Here is a 16,336-nt window from a genome sequence, read left to right on the forward strand (position 1 = left end):
TACCGAGCCTCATTGTTGGACACAGCTCATGATACGTTTTGCTACATTGCTCACTAGCTAACGTCTGTACGCGAGCGACTGGAATAGCACACGTTTGGTTATCTGCTCTGTTGTGACTTTTTGTTTTGGTTTGTTTCCTGTTTTAGTTTGAAAGTCCTCTCCTCGTGTCTTCTCTTCACTTCCTGCTTTGTTTGGTCACAGTTCCACCTGTCAAAAGACAAAGGACTCGTTATGAGATGTGTTTGCGCTCCAGTGTCTTTTGCCGGTTGGTCTTTGTCGTCACGTGGAGGTTTTGTTCACCTTTTTAGACGTTTTGCTTAGTTTCGGTATTTTATCTGCTCATCTGAGTCTCTGCTGCTCCACAACACAGTCATTCATTTATCACTGTACACATTCACATTTATAGTCATGTTGATTTACACTTCACACATTTCATACACACTACACATACTTAATTTGCATTTTGCACACTCTGTTTACACTTATTTTAATCTCCTTAATATACACTACACATTCATTTTTATATGTATTCTATGGTGTGTGTATATATATATATATATATATATATATATATATATATATATATATATATATATATATATATATATATATATCATTTTCATTTTGTATATATCTTTTATCCCTGTTGTTTCTATATTTTATTTTGTGTGTTTAGTTTATTCCATTTGGTGTCAGTAAAGTGTTGGGCGCTACTGTGACAACACATTTCCCCTTGAGGATTAATAAAGTATCCATTTATCCATCCATCCATCCATCCATCCATCCATTTGTTCTCTATTGATCGTGAAGCAGACATATCATATCTTTTATTGATTTAGTACGCAGTGTCGTCTGCATATCTAAAGACTCCTTGTTGGATGAAGACATCTGTGTCTGAATGCAGAGCAGAGGGCTGACAGCTCCGGTCAGCTGACTGATGACAGATCAATACTGTTCCTTCTCCAAAGTGTGTGACAGCATCGCGTAACTCGACCCCTCGTGAGTCAAATCAACTCAGCAAACAAAATAGTATCACACAGATATATTCTTTTGATTTCATTTTAATTGAAAAATACATTTTAATATTAATGCAATATGCATACTGCAACGTATAATACATAAACAGTTGTCATGCCGATAAACATCGGATATAATTTATTAAAAAACAGTTCTTGTTATCTTACAGAATGTTACTTACATTCTCTTATATTTCGTACAGTTTACAGTAAAGACATAGTTTTTCCTTTTCAGGGTATAATAGCATGCAGTAATGAAGGATCCATCTGTATCATAATATCCAAACAATACAGCTGAAATATTACCAGGTATTATTGCTCTGTTGATCAACAAAGCAGATGCTACTAATTTGTTGCATGACTAAGTTTGTCATAACGTATTTTATCAGAAGATAAAAAAGATTGTTAATTATATAATTTTCTTTTGTACATCCATTGTGCGAACCAAGGATGAGAGAGTGATTTAGGGATCTTGCAAAAAGCTTGGGGTCAACCAGACACATGTTGAGTTTCTCCTCAAGTTCCCTCATGAACATCCTTCACGTCTAAGAACAAGAACAGACTGGAGAGTTTCACATGAAAGTTCTCGTCTTCTGGCCATTTTGAGAGTTAATGAACCCACAAATGTGAAGCTCCAGATCCTCAACCAGCTCAAAGGAAGAACAGTTTCAATGCCACAGAAGATGTAGCACAAGCTGTGCATGAACAAACCACCTATACGGTATATCCTCTACTTCTATCAGATCATGAGGGATGTTTCTCCGTAACATCTCTGATATCATCAAAGTTATGGGCTGAAGATGTTTAAGTGTACATTATATCTACAACATTGCATGCAAATATTCAGTCATTTGTCTTTAACACATTAAATACCCACATATGACTCTTATGAAATGTTTCACATTAGTTGGATTGGTACAGAGTTTCCAGCATCCTAATGTAAACCTATAGAAGTGTAAAGAGTATCAGCAGAGAATGTATAATGCAGATCCATGATGTCACCGTGTAGATCATTGTATACATGTAGTGGACTCGTGGTCATATTCATGACAACATCACTAATGTAGTTCATGTACACTGCAACATATTAATGAGTTTCACAAAAGCACAGAAGATAACTTTTAGGACATCAGAAGACGTTGTCCTGTGATTTACACATGCATCTTAATGACCCCATGGTCACAGACTCACTGGGTTTTCAGATCAAAATGGCAGCCTTGCTACAGCGGCGCCATGTAGTGGTGAATTACAAAGAAGCGCCAGAGTTTTGTCTCTTTGCTTCAATACTCTTTTTTTGGCCTGGATCCCGTCCTCCGATATTTGTTCCTGGTTTGACAGCTTTTGCAGGAATGGAAACACATGACATGAGGATTGGTGATGCATGCTGGGTATTCTCCCAGATCTGATGCCAGACCTTTTGGGTACAGCGCTCCTCGTCTGACCTTCCTGAATGTTTATTGTAGCCAAGGGAAGTCCAGCCTGCTCTGGTGGCCCAAGGCTATCATGGAGTTCCTGTTTCTGCAAGCAGGTTCCACGGGTTCCTGATCAGGCCTGTGAAGAAGAGGAGAACGCTATTACTGTGAGCCACAGGCTTTTTTTACCGGGTTGCTGGTCCACATCAGGGCACTCATATATTGTTCGCCATTGCCACATAACATGGTCAGAGGCGCTGCAGTTGGCCGGCGTGTCTGTCTCAGCTTGGAGGGGGGTGTTCTTTCCAGTGAATCCTGGACGGCAGCCATATCTCACCATGACTGAGCTTAAAAACCACGTTGGTAATTCTCCCACTCCTCCGGGGCCGGGCATACCTCCGGCCCGGCTCTCCAAGCCCCCTCGTCTGTCCGCTGGGTCGGCGCCAAGCCCCGGGCCGGACCGAGGGGAGGCTGAAGGGCCAGCATCCCTCCACCTCCACCACACCCCCCAACAGATTCCTACACTGCTCAACCTCTCAAAAACAGAACAGCCACAGTTCAGGCAAAAATAATAGCTCCCTGTATGTCGAGCTGCCAGGAACCTGTCACACTCTTCTTCTTGCTCAACAGTCACTGAAGCTGTCACCACTTCTCCACCCCAAAAATGCCTTTCTTTCCCTCCATGCTGCCTTTTTTTCACTGCAGTCAAATTACTGTCACTCAGTCTCTTATTTTTTAGGGTTTTCTTCAAGAAACGGAGGAAACAAGGCACAGCTTATTTTTAAGGGTTTTAAAGCCATTTCAATGCAAACGGATGAGCCATCACCACAAAAGCAAGGGACAGGGAAATACTTGTCATATCTTTTCCCACAAAATGAATCAAATATGAGAATATATGTGTCTGTATTTTTTTAGGAGGTGTGGACATTTAACGTCAAACAGACGTGTCATGGAGTAAGAATGAAAACTGCAGGATTATAATATTAATATTTCTCTTCCTTTCGATTTGTAGTAATTCTAAATAAGCCACCAAACAGCATGATATACACATAAAGTACAAACCAAGTGATCCAGAATCATCATAAGCATCTCTATCAGTTCATTGTCTTCTTGGTCAAGGATATAATTCAACAAAGAATGAGGGTAGACTTTGAGGGTTGGAAAACCAAAAGAGACGACACCCAGGAGAGTAAAAGTGTGGCGTTACATCGTCCCTCTGTGAAAGGGTGAGCCGCTGAAGATGTACTTCATAGCCTCCTCAGCTGCCAGCAGGATGGACAGAATCCCCCAAATGCTTCTCTAACACCCTGCTGGAGTGAGGAAGGCAAGATCCTGGAGTGAGGGAAGTGAGATGTGCAGATATCCCCGTCTGAACAGGCCGGAAGTGGCAGGCACATGGCTGTGACTCGGGATGCAACATCAAAGCAGTGTCACATGATCAAAAGGAGGCTGGCCGACACGGGGGGGGGGGGACACACTGGGTTAGTTCACTGGGCCGACCCGTGGAAGATTGCGCAAGTCTTCCTTCTCTGGCAACTTATGACAGCCCGCCCTGACCCTGAAACCTCCATCAGTGGTTAAGTAATAAACGGGTGGCCTCCCGCTGTGATGGCTGAAGTACAGCAGACAACAACCACCTCCAACACGCCAACGGTGAAGTGGACAGGTAGACATGTCCAGCAGGTAGTAACACCCACCTGTTCGGTCCAACTGCTGTTTTGATTGACACAAAACAGTCAATGATCCAGTACATCCCAACCATCGACTAAACATTAAGAGAACGGTCAAATGAGAAATAAATAAAATATCATCGATTGAAAAGACTTTCCTGTGGCAGAAGAAAACAGTTCCCTGTGGAAGTAGGCGGGTCATGAGTATCATGGTCCATGTACAGTTTATAGAGATCGCACCGCACAAAGAAGTCTGAAGGTATTCCTCACATGTAGAGTTGTGGGCAGGACATCTTCAGGGAGTGGGAAGTCAGTCCCAGCCGGCTTTGGTTCCTCGTCTTAGTTTTCCTCACCAGATCTTTGACTCTCCCCCATGTGTAGTTTTCACTCAGCTGAACACAAAGACACACAAGCACGACAATGTAATACAAATGTACTTTCACCAGTGACAAGTAACTTCTAGACAAAAGGTCTAGAGACCTGGCAGGCCGTGATTCGCTAAGGTGTGTTCAGACAGAAAGTGAAGGTCATTCGTGCAAAGTCTGCTGGAGCGTTTGTGCAGTTCTTTTTTGTCCGAAATCGCACGTACATGAGCTGTACACTTTTTGTATTTTGTCCTCTTGTCTTTCTACATTTGTAAAGCTGATTTGTAAAGCCTCGAGATGAGGACACACATTTCATTGCACTCTCACATGGAAAGTGAAGAGTATTTTGTTAAATACTACCAAGACATTGCAGAGTGTGGTTCTCGCAGAGGGCCCATAGCATGAGCATGTGACTCACCCTGCGCTGGGCGATGGAGAGGTGTTCAGTGCTGCCCCCGAGGAAGGAGACCTCTCCTTCGGTGTAACTCCTTCGGTACAGGCCTCTCCTCCACAGGGGGGCGGGTGTCAAACCGGCGCTGCTCGCGTCTGTAACACAAATCACAAACAGAAGGTTGTCACCGTGTGTGTAGCTGCCGTGTGTGTTTTGGATGTTATTCTCAGACTGTCGTTGACGTGTCCGGTGCTCTGCACTGATCAGACCAGGATGGGGAGCAGCGGTCATAAAATGTACCCGAATTCACAATATCTATCACAAGGTCAACATCCGGTCTTCACAAACAGAAAATGTGTACTTGTTTATTTGCATGTAGAGCAGAGACGTGGGATCCAAACACGAGTGGTCCTCTGGAGACGGATTCTAATGACAGGTACTCATACCCCTCGTCATAGTCTTCGTCATAGTTCTCGTCATAGTCTTCGTCATAGTCATTGTGATGCCCCTCGTCATAGTCCTTGTGATACCTCTCGTCATAGTCCCTCGACGTAGTCCTCGTCATAGTCTTCGTCATAGTCATTGTGATACCCCTAGTCATAGTCCTCGTCATAGTCCTCGTCATTGTCCTCGTCATACTCTTGGTCATAGCCATGTAGAGCAGAGACGTGGGATCCAGACACAAGTGGTCCCTTGGAGACGGATTCTCATGCCAGGTACTTAGAGCCGTCTCCTTGTGATTGGACATGTGTTACTGCCAGGTCTGAACAGGGCCTTAAAGACCACAAAGTCCCCAAAGCTCTACAAGTAGAGCAGCTTTAAAGCTTTAAAGCTGCATTGTTGTTGTTGTTGCTGCTGTTGCTGGGTCGATGGAGCAATTAGGAAACGTCTGACGTATTAGCACCTTATAAAGTTGTTGGCGCATTAACAAAGAATGGCCTGGTACACAATCAGCAGAGGACCAGCACTGCATTTTGAGTCCTTAAATTCCCATCTACAGCCTCCTGGGGAGTTTGCATTCCCTCTTCCAGTATGATTTTGCTATTGGGTTATGTTCAGTGGGAATTATTATCCAGTTCATGAGGAACGCATCTTCTTGAACCCACAGAGGCCCAAAGGAGGCGGCGATGTGGACAGTGGGAGTACAAAGCACAGGAATTTGACACCAGAGATTGGAATTTTTCTTTTCTATGCCCAAGAGCGGTTCGGCTTAGGTCAGCGAAAAGATTGTGCTTGATTAAATATAAGACAAACACGCCTTGTCTCATATAACCACTTACCTCTTCACGTAAATAACTGTTTTCAGTTGCCTAACCTAACCATGAATAAGTTACTGGATATGAGGTAAGTACATCACACATGGTCCGGGAACAGCAGTATGAACATTTTGTAATTGTTGCAGACATGTTAATGTATTAACTTCTCTTTGGAAATGTATTGGCAAACCTAGAGTATATTTTAGTAGACAGGGTAGTTAGAGTTGTTTTCTTTTCCACTGTAGGAATGCAAGCACAATTTAATATTCATTTGGTCTGCACTAACTGTTAGATAATGAGCTCGTAGTGTGCGGGGTCTTTCTACTCTGACTTACCACGTGTGTCAAAAGATATTTCAGTGTTTAATACATTTACTCTGTATGAGTTAGTTCTTTGAGAGCAAGTGTTCGTTCACATGTTGGGATCCTTTGCTTGCTTGTTGGGAAGGGAGTGATGAACTCAGTGCAGGCCTGTTGTTGCCTCTGTTCGTCCCACTGCCCACGTCTCCCACGGCCATGTAAACACACCTCCCCTCATCACATGGCCTCGCAGTTTCTCCTCATCGTGCCCCTCTGCCAGACAAGGAAAAGGATAACACTGACAACTAGGCCTCCAGCTGTTGTGTGAAATGCATTGCAGTGAAACGCCAGTCAAACAGAACCAACGTTTGGTTCAACGCAACACAAAGTCCCACTGAGACGGCCAATCCCTTAACCGGCTACAAGAAGAAGAGCGGCACGAATAAGCAAAACCCAATGAAGTGTAGCGTTGGGTTTCCTGTTGAGCCACTCAGTCTGAGCTGCAGTGCGTGACCCACCGTTTTAAAAGGCCTCGCATCCTAGTTAGTCATTGAGAGTAAATGTGTTTATTTCACTCTATGGACGCAGTCAGGAGCTAGCATGCTCGCATGGCGTCACGTTCAAGTGAACTCATCCATACAAAACCTGATTTGGTGTGATCGCAGCCTCAGGACATGAAAGTCAGTTGATACACATTTGTAATGATTCAGAGTGAACTTTTGCATTGGGAGGGCTGTGACTCACTGGTAGAGACATGTCAAAGTGTCCTTTGGAAAGATACTGACCCCACATTTCCCTTAAAGCAGTATGTGTGTGAGTGGGTGAATGTTGGCGTATAGTGTACAGCCAGTTAATATCTCTGTCAATGTACCATCCTCATTTTCCTCTTTGTCGGTAAATGCAACAACCCATGTGGAACCTTTGCAAAAGGTTTTACCAGGAACCTGAAAGTGGCAACAAGACAATTAACCCTATATGGTTCTACTTAACACCTATATTTCTAAGAGTACAACATTTAACCTTGTCACAGTCAGAGCTATCCACTCCACTTACTGCACCTAAGCTGGGCCTCTTTCTCTCCTGACTTCTCAACCTCTTCTCCAGATCCAGTTTCCTGCCGACGAGAGGAAGAACTAAAGCATTCCAGATTACACAGGACATCATATGTTCCTGCCATGAGCAGGATGCCGGGAATTCCGCCCGTGTCCCATTCGAGTCATAATTTCATTTTCCCCCACGGGACCACCCAGCTGTCAGCCACCGGGACCTGCTCCGAAAACAATAACGACAGCATGAAACTTAAGCACTGCTGGAGGCTTTTAATAACATACCTACAGTAATAGATCCAATTGGGGAACATGTCAGAAAAACACTGAAATTAAAACATTAATATGTGGTTGTGCGCGTGTGTTTGTTGACACATCCCACTGGGGCAGGTTATTAAGAGCTGATCCTACTGGTAATTAAATGCTAGAGGTTAAAGAGGGGTGTTTCAGTGACCTCCAGAGAAAATAACATCTCTCTGTTAGGGAAACAGTCCACTAAAGAACGAAGCCCAACGTTTTCACTGTAGGAGATGAAGTTGCATACAGACGAGGTACTTGTACTCACTTGTCCTTTTCTATCACAAGGGGGTAACTTAGCCAGAGGGCCTTGGCTAAGGCCGCAATGAGCACACTTGAAATCTTTCATTGCACATAGAATTGACAGAAGGTCTAACAGTGATTGAAACCTCCTTTATGGTGGATTTAAAGAGTTCTGCACTAGAAAAGAAAACTCCAGCTGGTCTCCCAACGGACTTTTAACAAAGACGGAAGAAAGAAGAAGAAATATTACTTCTGTTGTTGCTCTCAACTGGCTTCCCAGCAAATGGTAAATGGACTTGCATGTATACACACATTCATACACTGATGGCAGATGCTGCCATGCAAGAGGTCACCTGCTCATCAGGATCTTAACTGATGCACATTCAGACACACCGACGGCCTTTTAGAGCAATTTGGGGTTCAGTATCTTGCCTCAGTACACTGTGACATGCAGACTGTAGGAGGACGGACTCTACATTTGAGCTAGAGCCACATTGCATAGAGGATCCTCCTCCACATTTCAGACTTTTAAACTCCTTATCAACCAACATGAGCGCTTACGTCCTGAATCTGGTATTTGAACTGTTCCTACAGTAGCTTACAAGTAAGTGGGGCACATTCTTTTCGCTGCTTCCCTCCCCGGCTCTCTGCCCAGCTACAATAGATATGCTGCTCTGTTGACATTTATTAGAATCAGGCAAGCATTTAATCAATGTAGTACGTTTTTATCTCAAAATCTTATGAAGTAATATATGTCAAAGATGAAGCAGCATGTTGGATGAACATCGTTGGTACCCATCTCCAGAATATCAGTGACAATGGTGACAAGAGGTGCCCGCAAAAAGCCATAGTCCTCGTTATAGCCCTCATTATAATCCCCGTCATAGTCCTCGACATAGTCCTCGTCATAGCCCTCGTCATAGTCCCTGTCATAGCCCTCGTCATAGTCCTCGTCATAGTCCTCGTCATAGTCCTCGTCATAGTCCCCGTCATAGTCCTCATCAAACCCCTCGTCGTAGCCCTCGTCATAGTCCTCGTCATAGTCCTCGTCATAGTCCTCGTCATAGTCCTCGTCATAGTCCCCGTCATAGTCCCCGTCATAGTCCTCGTCATAGTCCCCGTCATAGTTCCCGTCATAGTCCTCGTCATAGCCCTCGTCATAGTTCCCGTCATAGTCCCCGTCATAGTTCCCGTCATAGTCCTCGTCATAGTCCTCGTCATAGTCCTCGTCATAGCCCTCGTCATAGTCCTCGTCATAGTCCCCGTCATAGTCCTCGTCATAGTCCCCGTCATAGTTCCCGTCATAGCCCTCGTCATAGTCCTCGTCATAGTCCTCGTCATAGTCCCCGTCATAGTTCCCGTCATAGTCCTCGTCATAGTCCCCGTCATAGTTCCCGTCATAGTCCTCGTCATAGCCCTCGTCATAGTCCTCGTCATAGTCCTCGTCATAGTCCTCGTCATTGCCCTCGTCATAATCCTCGTCATAGTCCTCGTCATAGTCCTCGTCATAGTCCTCGTCATAGTCCCCGTCATAGTCCTCATCAAACCCCTCGTCGTAGCCCTCGTCATAGTCCCCGTCATAGTCCTCGTCATAGCCCTCGTCATAGTCCTCGTCATAGTCCCCGTCATAGTCCTCGTCATAGTCCCCGTCATAGTCCTCGTCATAGCCCTCGTCATAGTCCTCGTCATAGTCCTCTCTCTTTCCCCATTTCTAGCGAGCCTCCAGGAATAGTGTCAGTGTATCATTTCTGTATCATTTCCTTCCTTTTTCCAGCAAAAGAAGTAAAACATGCCATGACATTACCTCCTGTGGTCGGTGCGAGTGGGAGCCGGGTGACCTCGTGGATGGTGGAGAGGTCAGAGAGGGTCCCACTGGGGGACAAACACTCACTTCTGGACTGTCTCTTCAGAGTGTCCTGGAGGGCCATGCTGGCTGCACCACAGCTGCAGTGATGCTGGAAAAAGTCCTGTTCAGAAAGACAGCGGGAAGAAGACGGACACATGTCTCTGTGATGGGATGTTACTGGACAGTTGGCATCACTTCCAGGTAAAATAACACACATGCAACAGCACATAGAGGAGATTAAAGGGGGTTGACACGTGTTTCTTCTGCTCTTTTGTACGGGATCATGTTTAAGTGTAGGTGTACAGATGCACACACCACCTGCATGACCTGCAACCCAAGAGGCTTATTATATATATTTTCCCCACATAATCTCTTTCCCTGTTCAAAAGTAACCGTTCTCCTCCTATTGTGGAGGAAAGGTTCCAGTGGGCCTTTAGAGCAACATGTCCGAGTGCACGTCCGCCTACACACACATTTCCCTCCTGATATCAACACAAAGAACCCTCTCAGCTTCATTACGTAACGACTGCATTTATATTCCACGACTCGTCATTTTTGGTATTCAGGGTTCGACCGGATCCGACCTGCAGATGCTCCGGTGTTGCTTTAGGAGGCAATAACAATAAATAACATGAAAAAGATGGCAGACAAAAACTAAACAAAAAACAGGGATCGTGCCTAAATTTTGTGGATAATAACAAACGTGTTCATGGAAGTCATGCCATGGCAAGCTTTTCAGTAGAGAAAACAGTGAGGTTTGACTGTTAGGAGTCATTGTTTATTCTTTTTATCAATAAAGTGGTCTTAAAGGGGGGCTGCCAGCCTTCATTCATCACGCTGTGCTTTGTGTCGTTCACTCGGACAGCGTTCGGGCTCAGACTGTTGAGAATATCACAGCAGGAGCTGATATGTTCGGTCTTGAGGTGGATGTCGTAATATCAGTTAAAAAGGTAAAGGTTTGATGACGCGTGGACTCTAAAATGGTGGTTGTATGAATTAAACGTGTGACAAAGAGCTTTTCTTCTCTCTCTCTCCCTTCACTCGGTTTCTGTGAACACTTTGAAGTCCTTGACTCCTGCTGGCTTCAAGCTTTTGCCCAAGTGGAAAGCTGTTCTGGCCTCTGAGACACTGACTGCACCAGAGTCAGTCCAGCGCTCCTGAATGCCTCGTTATGCAATATCGTGCCAAGCCGAGAACTCCACATTCCCCTTCTTTAGTGAACCCTGAAGTTGGAAAGGAGTGATGATTACACTGCCAGGGAAAGGCTTGACAATATAGTATCAGATACTCAGATATGAAAAGGAAAGCTTTTTTGTAGCACTTCATAATAAATAAATACTATTTAGTATTGGTAAGTTATTTTATAAAGCATTGTTCCAATGAATGAATACATTACTTTATTAGTATGCAATTCATAAACAGTTATAAATGTGTCATTCTTCTTTAATAAGCTTGATTATTATGCGTTAAGAGTGGGTTCACTTTATAAATTATGGATTCTCGATGTGTAAATTAAGTATTAAGGTATTAGTAAATTATTTAAAAAGTATTTAAATGTAATTAATTCATGCATTTGTCTATACATATGATTTAAATATGCACTTCAATCATGAATTTCTGTACTAAAACTTATTCATAAAGGTAGTTACTCGTCGGTAGTTAAGTATGTTATGTGTATGCTTTATTGAATGAAGCCTCAAAGCTAACACAGGTCTCAGTTATCTTCTCAACAGAAAAGGGAAATAGACAACACAAAGTGATGAACATTAACATGATGGTGATGGGGGCGACGCCCGTCAGTGGAATGAGTGTTCACCTCCTGATAGGATTGAGCTCCACAAAGGCTAAATCCTACATTTCCCATAATGCAAGCAAAGCATCTTCTTCTCGACCTTCTATGTTTATCTCACACACACACACACACACACACACACACACACACACACACCTCTTTGGTCTTTGCCACCCTGCCGTCCTTCTGCAGGCTGCAGATCTGCCTCTGCAGCTGCAGGTTGGTCTCCTGCAGCTGGCCGATCTTCTCGATGAGTTGGCAGATGTGATCCAGGTAACCCAGGCCTGAACCCAGAGGGTTGGACGTCGCCTGCTGAGCCTGGACAAACAGAGGATGTGCAGGTTAACCAGGAATACCGGGCGTAAGGTAGAAGAAAGATCAAGATGGATTCACACCGTCCATCGTTTTGTTATTCTTGTCGTGATGGAAAAGCCTCTGAGATTATAAATCTGTAAGTATGAATTAAAAACCTAAGGTAGAGCAGGACTGCACTAATTAAAAAGGCAAGAGAAACGTATGTTCGGCTATGGCTTAGTGGTCATTCCAACCCATTTTGAACGAGACGGCGCTGAACATGACATTTCAGAACGACATGATATTTGCCACAAAAGTGAATTAACACTTCAATTTGAAAGTCCCGTCTCCTGGTCCAGTTCTCTGGACATGGATTATCCAGATGAGAATGTTGATGATTGAACATAAGTACCGTAAAACTCGGGTTACAAGCCGCTCCAACCTTCGGTGGGTGTCCCGCTAGCTCCCCTCTGTAGCAAGCTAGCACTGCTGCTAGCTCCCCGCTAGCTACTGCCCGAGTCGGGCGTCGAGCCGGGGCTGATCCCATAACTTCCGGTGGTTGACGGGGCGCTAGCAGGGAGTTAGCGGTGAGCTAGCAGCTGTGCTAGTGGAGAGCTAGAAGCTGTGCTAGCTTGCTACAGCGGGGACAGCCACTGACATTGATGGTATAACTTTTTTTTTTTGGTTCTTCCAACCTGGTTTGAAATGAATCTGGAGCATCGTGGACATCTCTGGTCAGATCTGAGATGTCTACGGTACACATCCAGCTACGAAGAGGAAACTATTTAAACCTGCTACATCACCAGGAACCCGAACCAGGATGTTGTGTTTGTGTGTCAGGAGCTACACTTTTTCAGCACTATACAAACAGGAATTTTGAGCAAATATCTATCCAATGATCAATATTCCTGAAAGTGTCCCTACAAAAGCAGGATGTGAGCTCGGGTCCGGTCTTTACCTCCTCTTTTCCTGATGGAAACACTCGCCAAACAATGGGGCCAGCAGCCATAACAGCCTGGAGGACTGACATCACTCATTTCCTCTATTGGACGAACCCCGTGTGATCACAGGCTCTTGACCATGAACGTTCCCATGCGCTGAGCTTTCATTGGGTCATAGTACATGACGGGAGACTCATTGAATTTGGAGCTGGGACAAATATGTTCTGCTAATTTATTGCTCAGAAATGTCTTGAAATTTGGAGCTGAAATCAGCTGAAATGAGACATTTCACCACCAAACCAAATAAGAATTATTTTCCTCGTATGTTGTTGCCTGGTTTTAAAGATATCACCCCGAGAGATGTCTGTTTTATCTCCAATTTAATGAAACTAATGCCACTCAACTTGTACATTGAAAAAATACATTAAAATATGATAAACTGTCTGTTGACTCTATGGCTGATATATCAAAACATAAGCAACTCACACCAAAACAATCTTGGTTGTCCAAACTAAACCTACATTACAGGTTAAATTAAACATATGCATTTATAACGCTGACCTAATCAATATGGGACACAAGGAGAAGTAAACCAGCTCTACACTGAGTTTTAGCATCTTTTAGCACATTGGGTTTGGTTCCCTCTCTCTCTGCTCTGGACACCAAGTGCTGTTATCCGGTTCAAGGGGTTAATGTGATATCAGTTGGTTTTCCTCTTTTGTTGACTCCACAAAGCCTCTTTAGCTCCCAGACCTCTCGTGTTTTTTTTGGTGGCTAATTAAGATAAGAAAGGGTATTCCTTCCACCAGATGACCCTCACTTCCTCAGGGGTATGATGATGAGGGGGAGGGTCTGTAACCAGAATCCGTTCCCGCAGAGACATGCGCGCTATCAGGCCGGGGCGAGATCTTATCCTCGGCCCCACGGAGACCACTGAGTGATCTGAAGCCCAGAATAGGGACTGAGATTTCGGGAATGCCTACTTGTGCGTGCATAACCTCATTTTAAAAACGCAAACAAACACGCCCACACCCTGTTGCACTTCCTCTGAGTTTCTGTGATAAAAGGGCCAATATTGTCTCACACATGGAGCTGACTGAAGTCACTATGATGGGAAAAGCAATGAAGCAAGTTTTGATAATGCTGGAGTCTTCTGAGGTGAACGGATCAAGAATCCCATTTGTCCCACTAGTCTGAGGAGGAAGATATGTGAAGCCTTTTGAGGAGGCATGTGTCTTCATCAGGGTCTTGAATATGATGCAGCTCAGGGATCTCTGAAGCCTAAACATCAAGATCTTATCACGGAAAAACACAGTTTGAGAAGAAACTGAAAGCAGGCCTAAAAGTGACAGTACGGGTCACTGAAATGAAAGAAAGGGACCGCAAGGAAGGGGAAATAACTTTCCGCGGCGGTCCAGGATTTAGGGCTAAAAAACAGAAAAATTGCAAAAAGGATTATTTGAAATTGTTTCAATCAGGAAAAATAACAGTTGGTTTCTCAGAACAAACACGAAACAATGAAATATTTAACAGGAGCCAAAAAAACAAGAAAAAAGTTTTCAGAAATATTAATTAGAAAAGAGAAAACAATAGTTTTTAAGACATGCTGGCAAACAATTTGGCCCAGGAGTCACACAATTCCAGATAATTAGTGAGAACTAAACATTCCAACAACCATGGGAAGCTGTATTTAGGCTCCTCTGCATGTCACCACGGTCACAATGACATCTGAGTCTCGGCGACAGCAGGCTAAGCTATAGGTTTGCATCATTTCCTCTGGCCGTGTCCACCAACTCCATCTGGACTATGCCAAGCAATCCCAGTCCAGACGGGTTGCATCATCTGTGCAGTAACTTCTGGACTTGTTGTGAATGCCCAGGAACACCTTCAAAGAGAGTCCAGCCTCAAAGAAGCAGCGCTCTCAATTACTCAAGTCTTCAAGCACCACCCAGTCACATTCATGTCGGAGTTTGACCTCATAAGTGTTGGCGTCTACAGCATTCAACATTCATGAATTAGCACCAAACACAAACGAAAGCTTTATTATTATTATTATTATTATAACAGGGTTCATCCACTGGGGACCTTACATACGTTAGCTTAGATGTCACAATTACGTTAGCTTAGATATCACATTTACATTATCTTAGATGTCACATTTACATTAGCTTAGATGTAACATTTACGTTAGCTTGGATGTCACATTTACGTTACCTTGGATGTCACATTTACGTTAGCTTAGATGTCACATTTACGTTATCTTAGATGCCATTTACGTTATCTTAGATGCCACATTTACGTTAGCTTGGATGTCACATTTACGTTAGCTTGGATGTCACATTTACGTTAGCTTGGATGTCACATTCACGTTAGCTTAGATGTCACACTTACATTATCTTAGATGTCACATTCACGTTAGCTTAGATATCACATTTACATTATCTTAGATGTCACACTTACGTTAGCTTAGATGTAACATTTACGTTAGCTTAGATATCACATTTACATTATCTTAGATGTCACATTTACGTTAGCTTAGATGTCACATTTACGTTAGCTTGGATGTCACATTTACATTATCTTAGATTCCACATTTACGTTAGCTTAGATGCCACATTTACGTTAGCTTGGATGTCACATTTAGGTTAGCTTGGATGTCACATTTACGTTAGCTTGGATGTCACATTTACGTTATCTTAGATGTCACTTTTACGTTAGCCTAGATGTCACGTTCACGTTAGCTTAGATGTCACGTTCACGTTAGCTTAGATGTCACGTTCACGTTAGCTTAGATGTCACGTTCACGTTAGCTTAGATGTCACGTTCACGTTAGCTTAGATGCTATAGTAACATCCGTTCTATCAGAACCGGAGAGTTCGTCTTCATTGAAAGAAGAGAAAAGAACGACACTGAAGGATTCTCCAGGTGGAAAAGACGTTTTCTCTCTTCTCCTGACTCGCTTTAGGAAGAGTTTGATTGACAGACGGTTCAACCAATCATCTGCTCAGCATTTTTTGAGTTGCCTTTTATGACTGTTATTGCAGATGTTTGTTAAGATGTCTTAACCAAAGTGGCGTACGGACCAGCTGACTGGGAGCCAGAGCTGCTTTCATGGTTTTAAATGAGTGAGCATTATATTTACAAAGGTGCGTATTGCTAGTACTAGATTTGTTTTTTTGGTAAAAAAAAAAAAAAAAAAAGGGCAAAATGGGTTTGTTTATTCCCTCCCATATTCAAAATAAGAGCACAATAAGACGATAACATCCAAGGTCGATGAGTAACTCAGGCCTCCTCTGACCCTCGCTCTCACTCTCGGCCCCGTAATGCTTTCCTAAACATGACAGCGCTGCAAAGGAATGAAGCAGCAGATGTGAGGAGCGTCCCGACGGGGAGGAAGCTACGCTGCCTCTCTTCAGCCTGTCAGCACGCAGGTGGTGTTCCTGCTTCACCTCCCGGCTGCAGCTCACA

At 43.8% G+C, this 16,336-nt stretch overlaps 1 protein-coding gene across 3 annotated transcripts in view; it reads right to left on the minus strand.

Moving 5' to 3' along the window:
• Positions 1-1,134: 1,134 nt before the first annotated feature.
• si:ch211-250c4.3 (uncharacterized protein LOC100535981 homolog) overlaps positions 1,135-16,336 on the minus strand; it is a 38,671-nt gene continuing 23,469 nt past the window's right edge. For 2 of the 3 annotated variants that reach the window (XM_068567659.1, XM_068567658.1), the window contains exons 3-7: positions 11,790-11,951; positions 9,800-9,962; positions 4,882-5,009; positions 4,369-4,490; positions 1,135-2,567 (exon numbers count right to left, since the gene is read on the minus strand). In XM_068567659.1, the coding sequence (XP_068423760.1) occupies positions 2,471-2,567; positions 4,369-4,490; positions 4,882-5,009; positions 9,800-9,962; positions 11,790-11,951 (672 nt within the window). In that variant the 3' untranslated portion in view covers positions 1,135-2,470. Of the gene's footprint in view, positions 2,568-4,368; positions 4,491-4,881; positions 5,010-6,287; positions 6,683-9,799; positions 9,963-11,789; positions 11,952-16,336 lie in introns of those variants that run through there. The other variant, XM_068567660.1, reaches the window with a different exon arrangement.

The sequence above is a fragment of the Clinocottus analis genome, unplaced genomic scaffold, assembly GCF_023055335.1.
Source record: "Clinocottus analis isolate CAN_PGR_092001 unplaced genomic scaffold, fCliAna1.0.p SCAF_8, whole genome shotgun sequence".
Classification (NCBI taxonomy): domain Eukaryota; kingdom Metazoa; phylum Chordata; class Actinopteri; order Perciformes; family Cottidae; genus Clinocottus; species Clinocottus analis.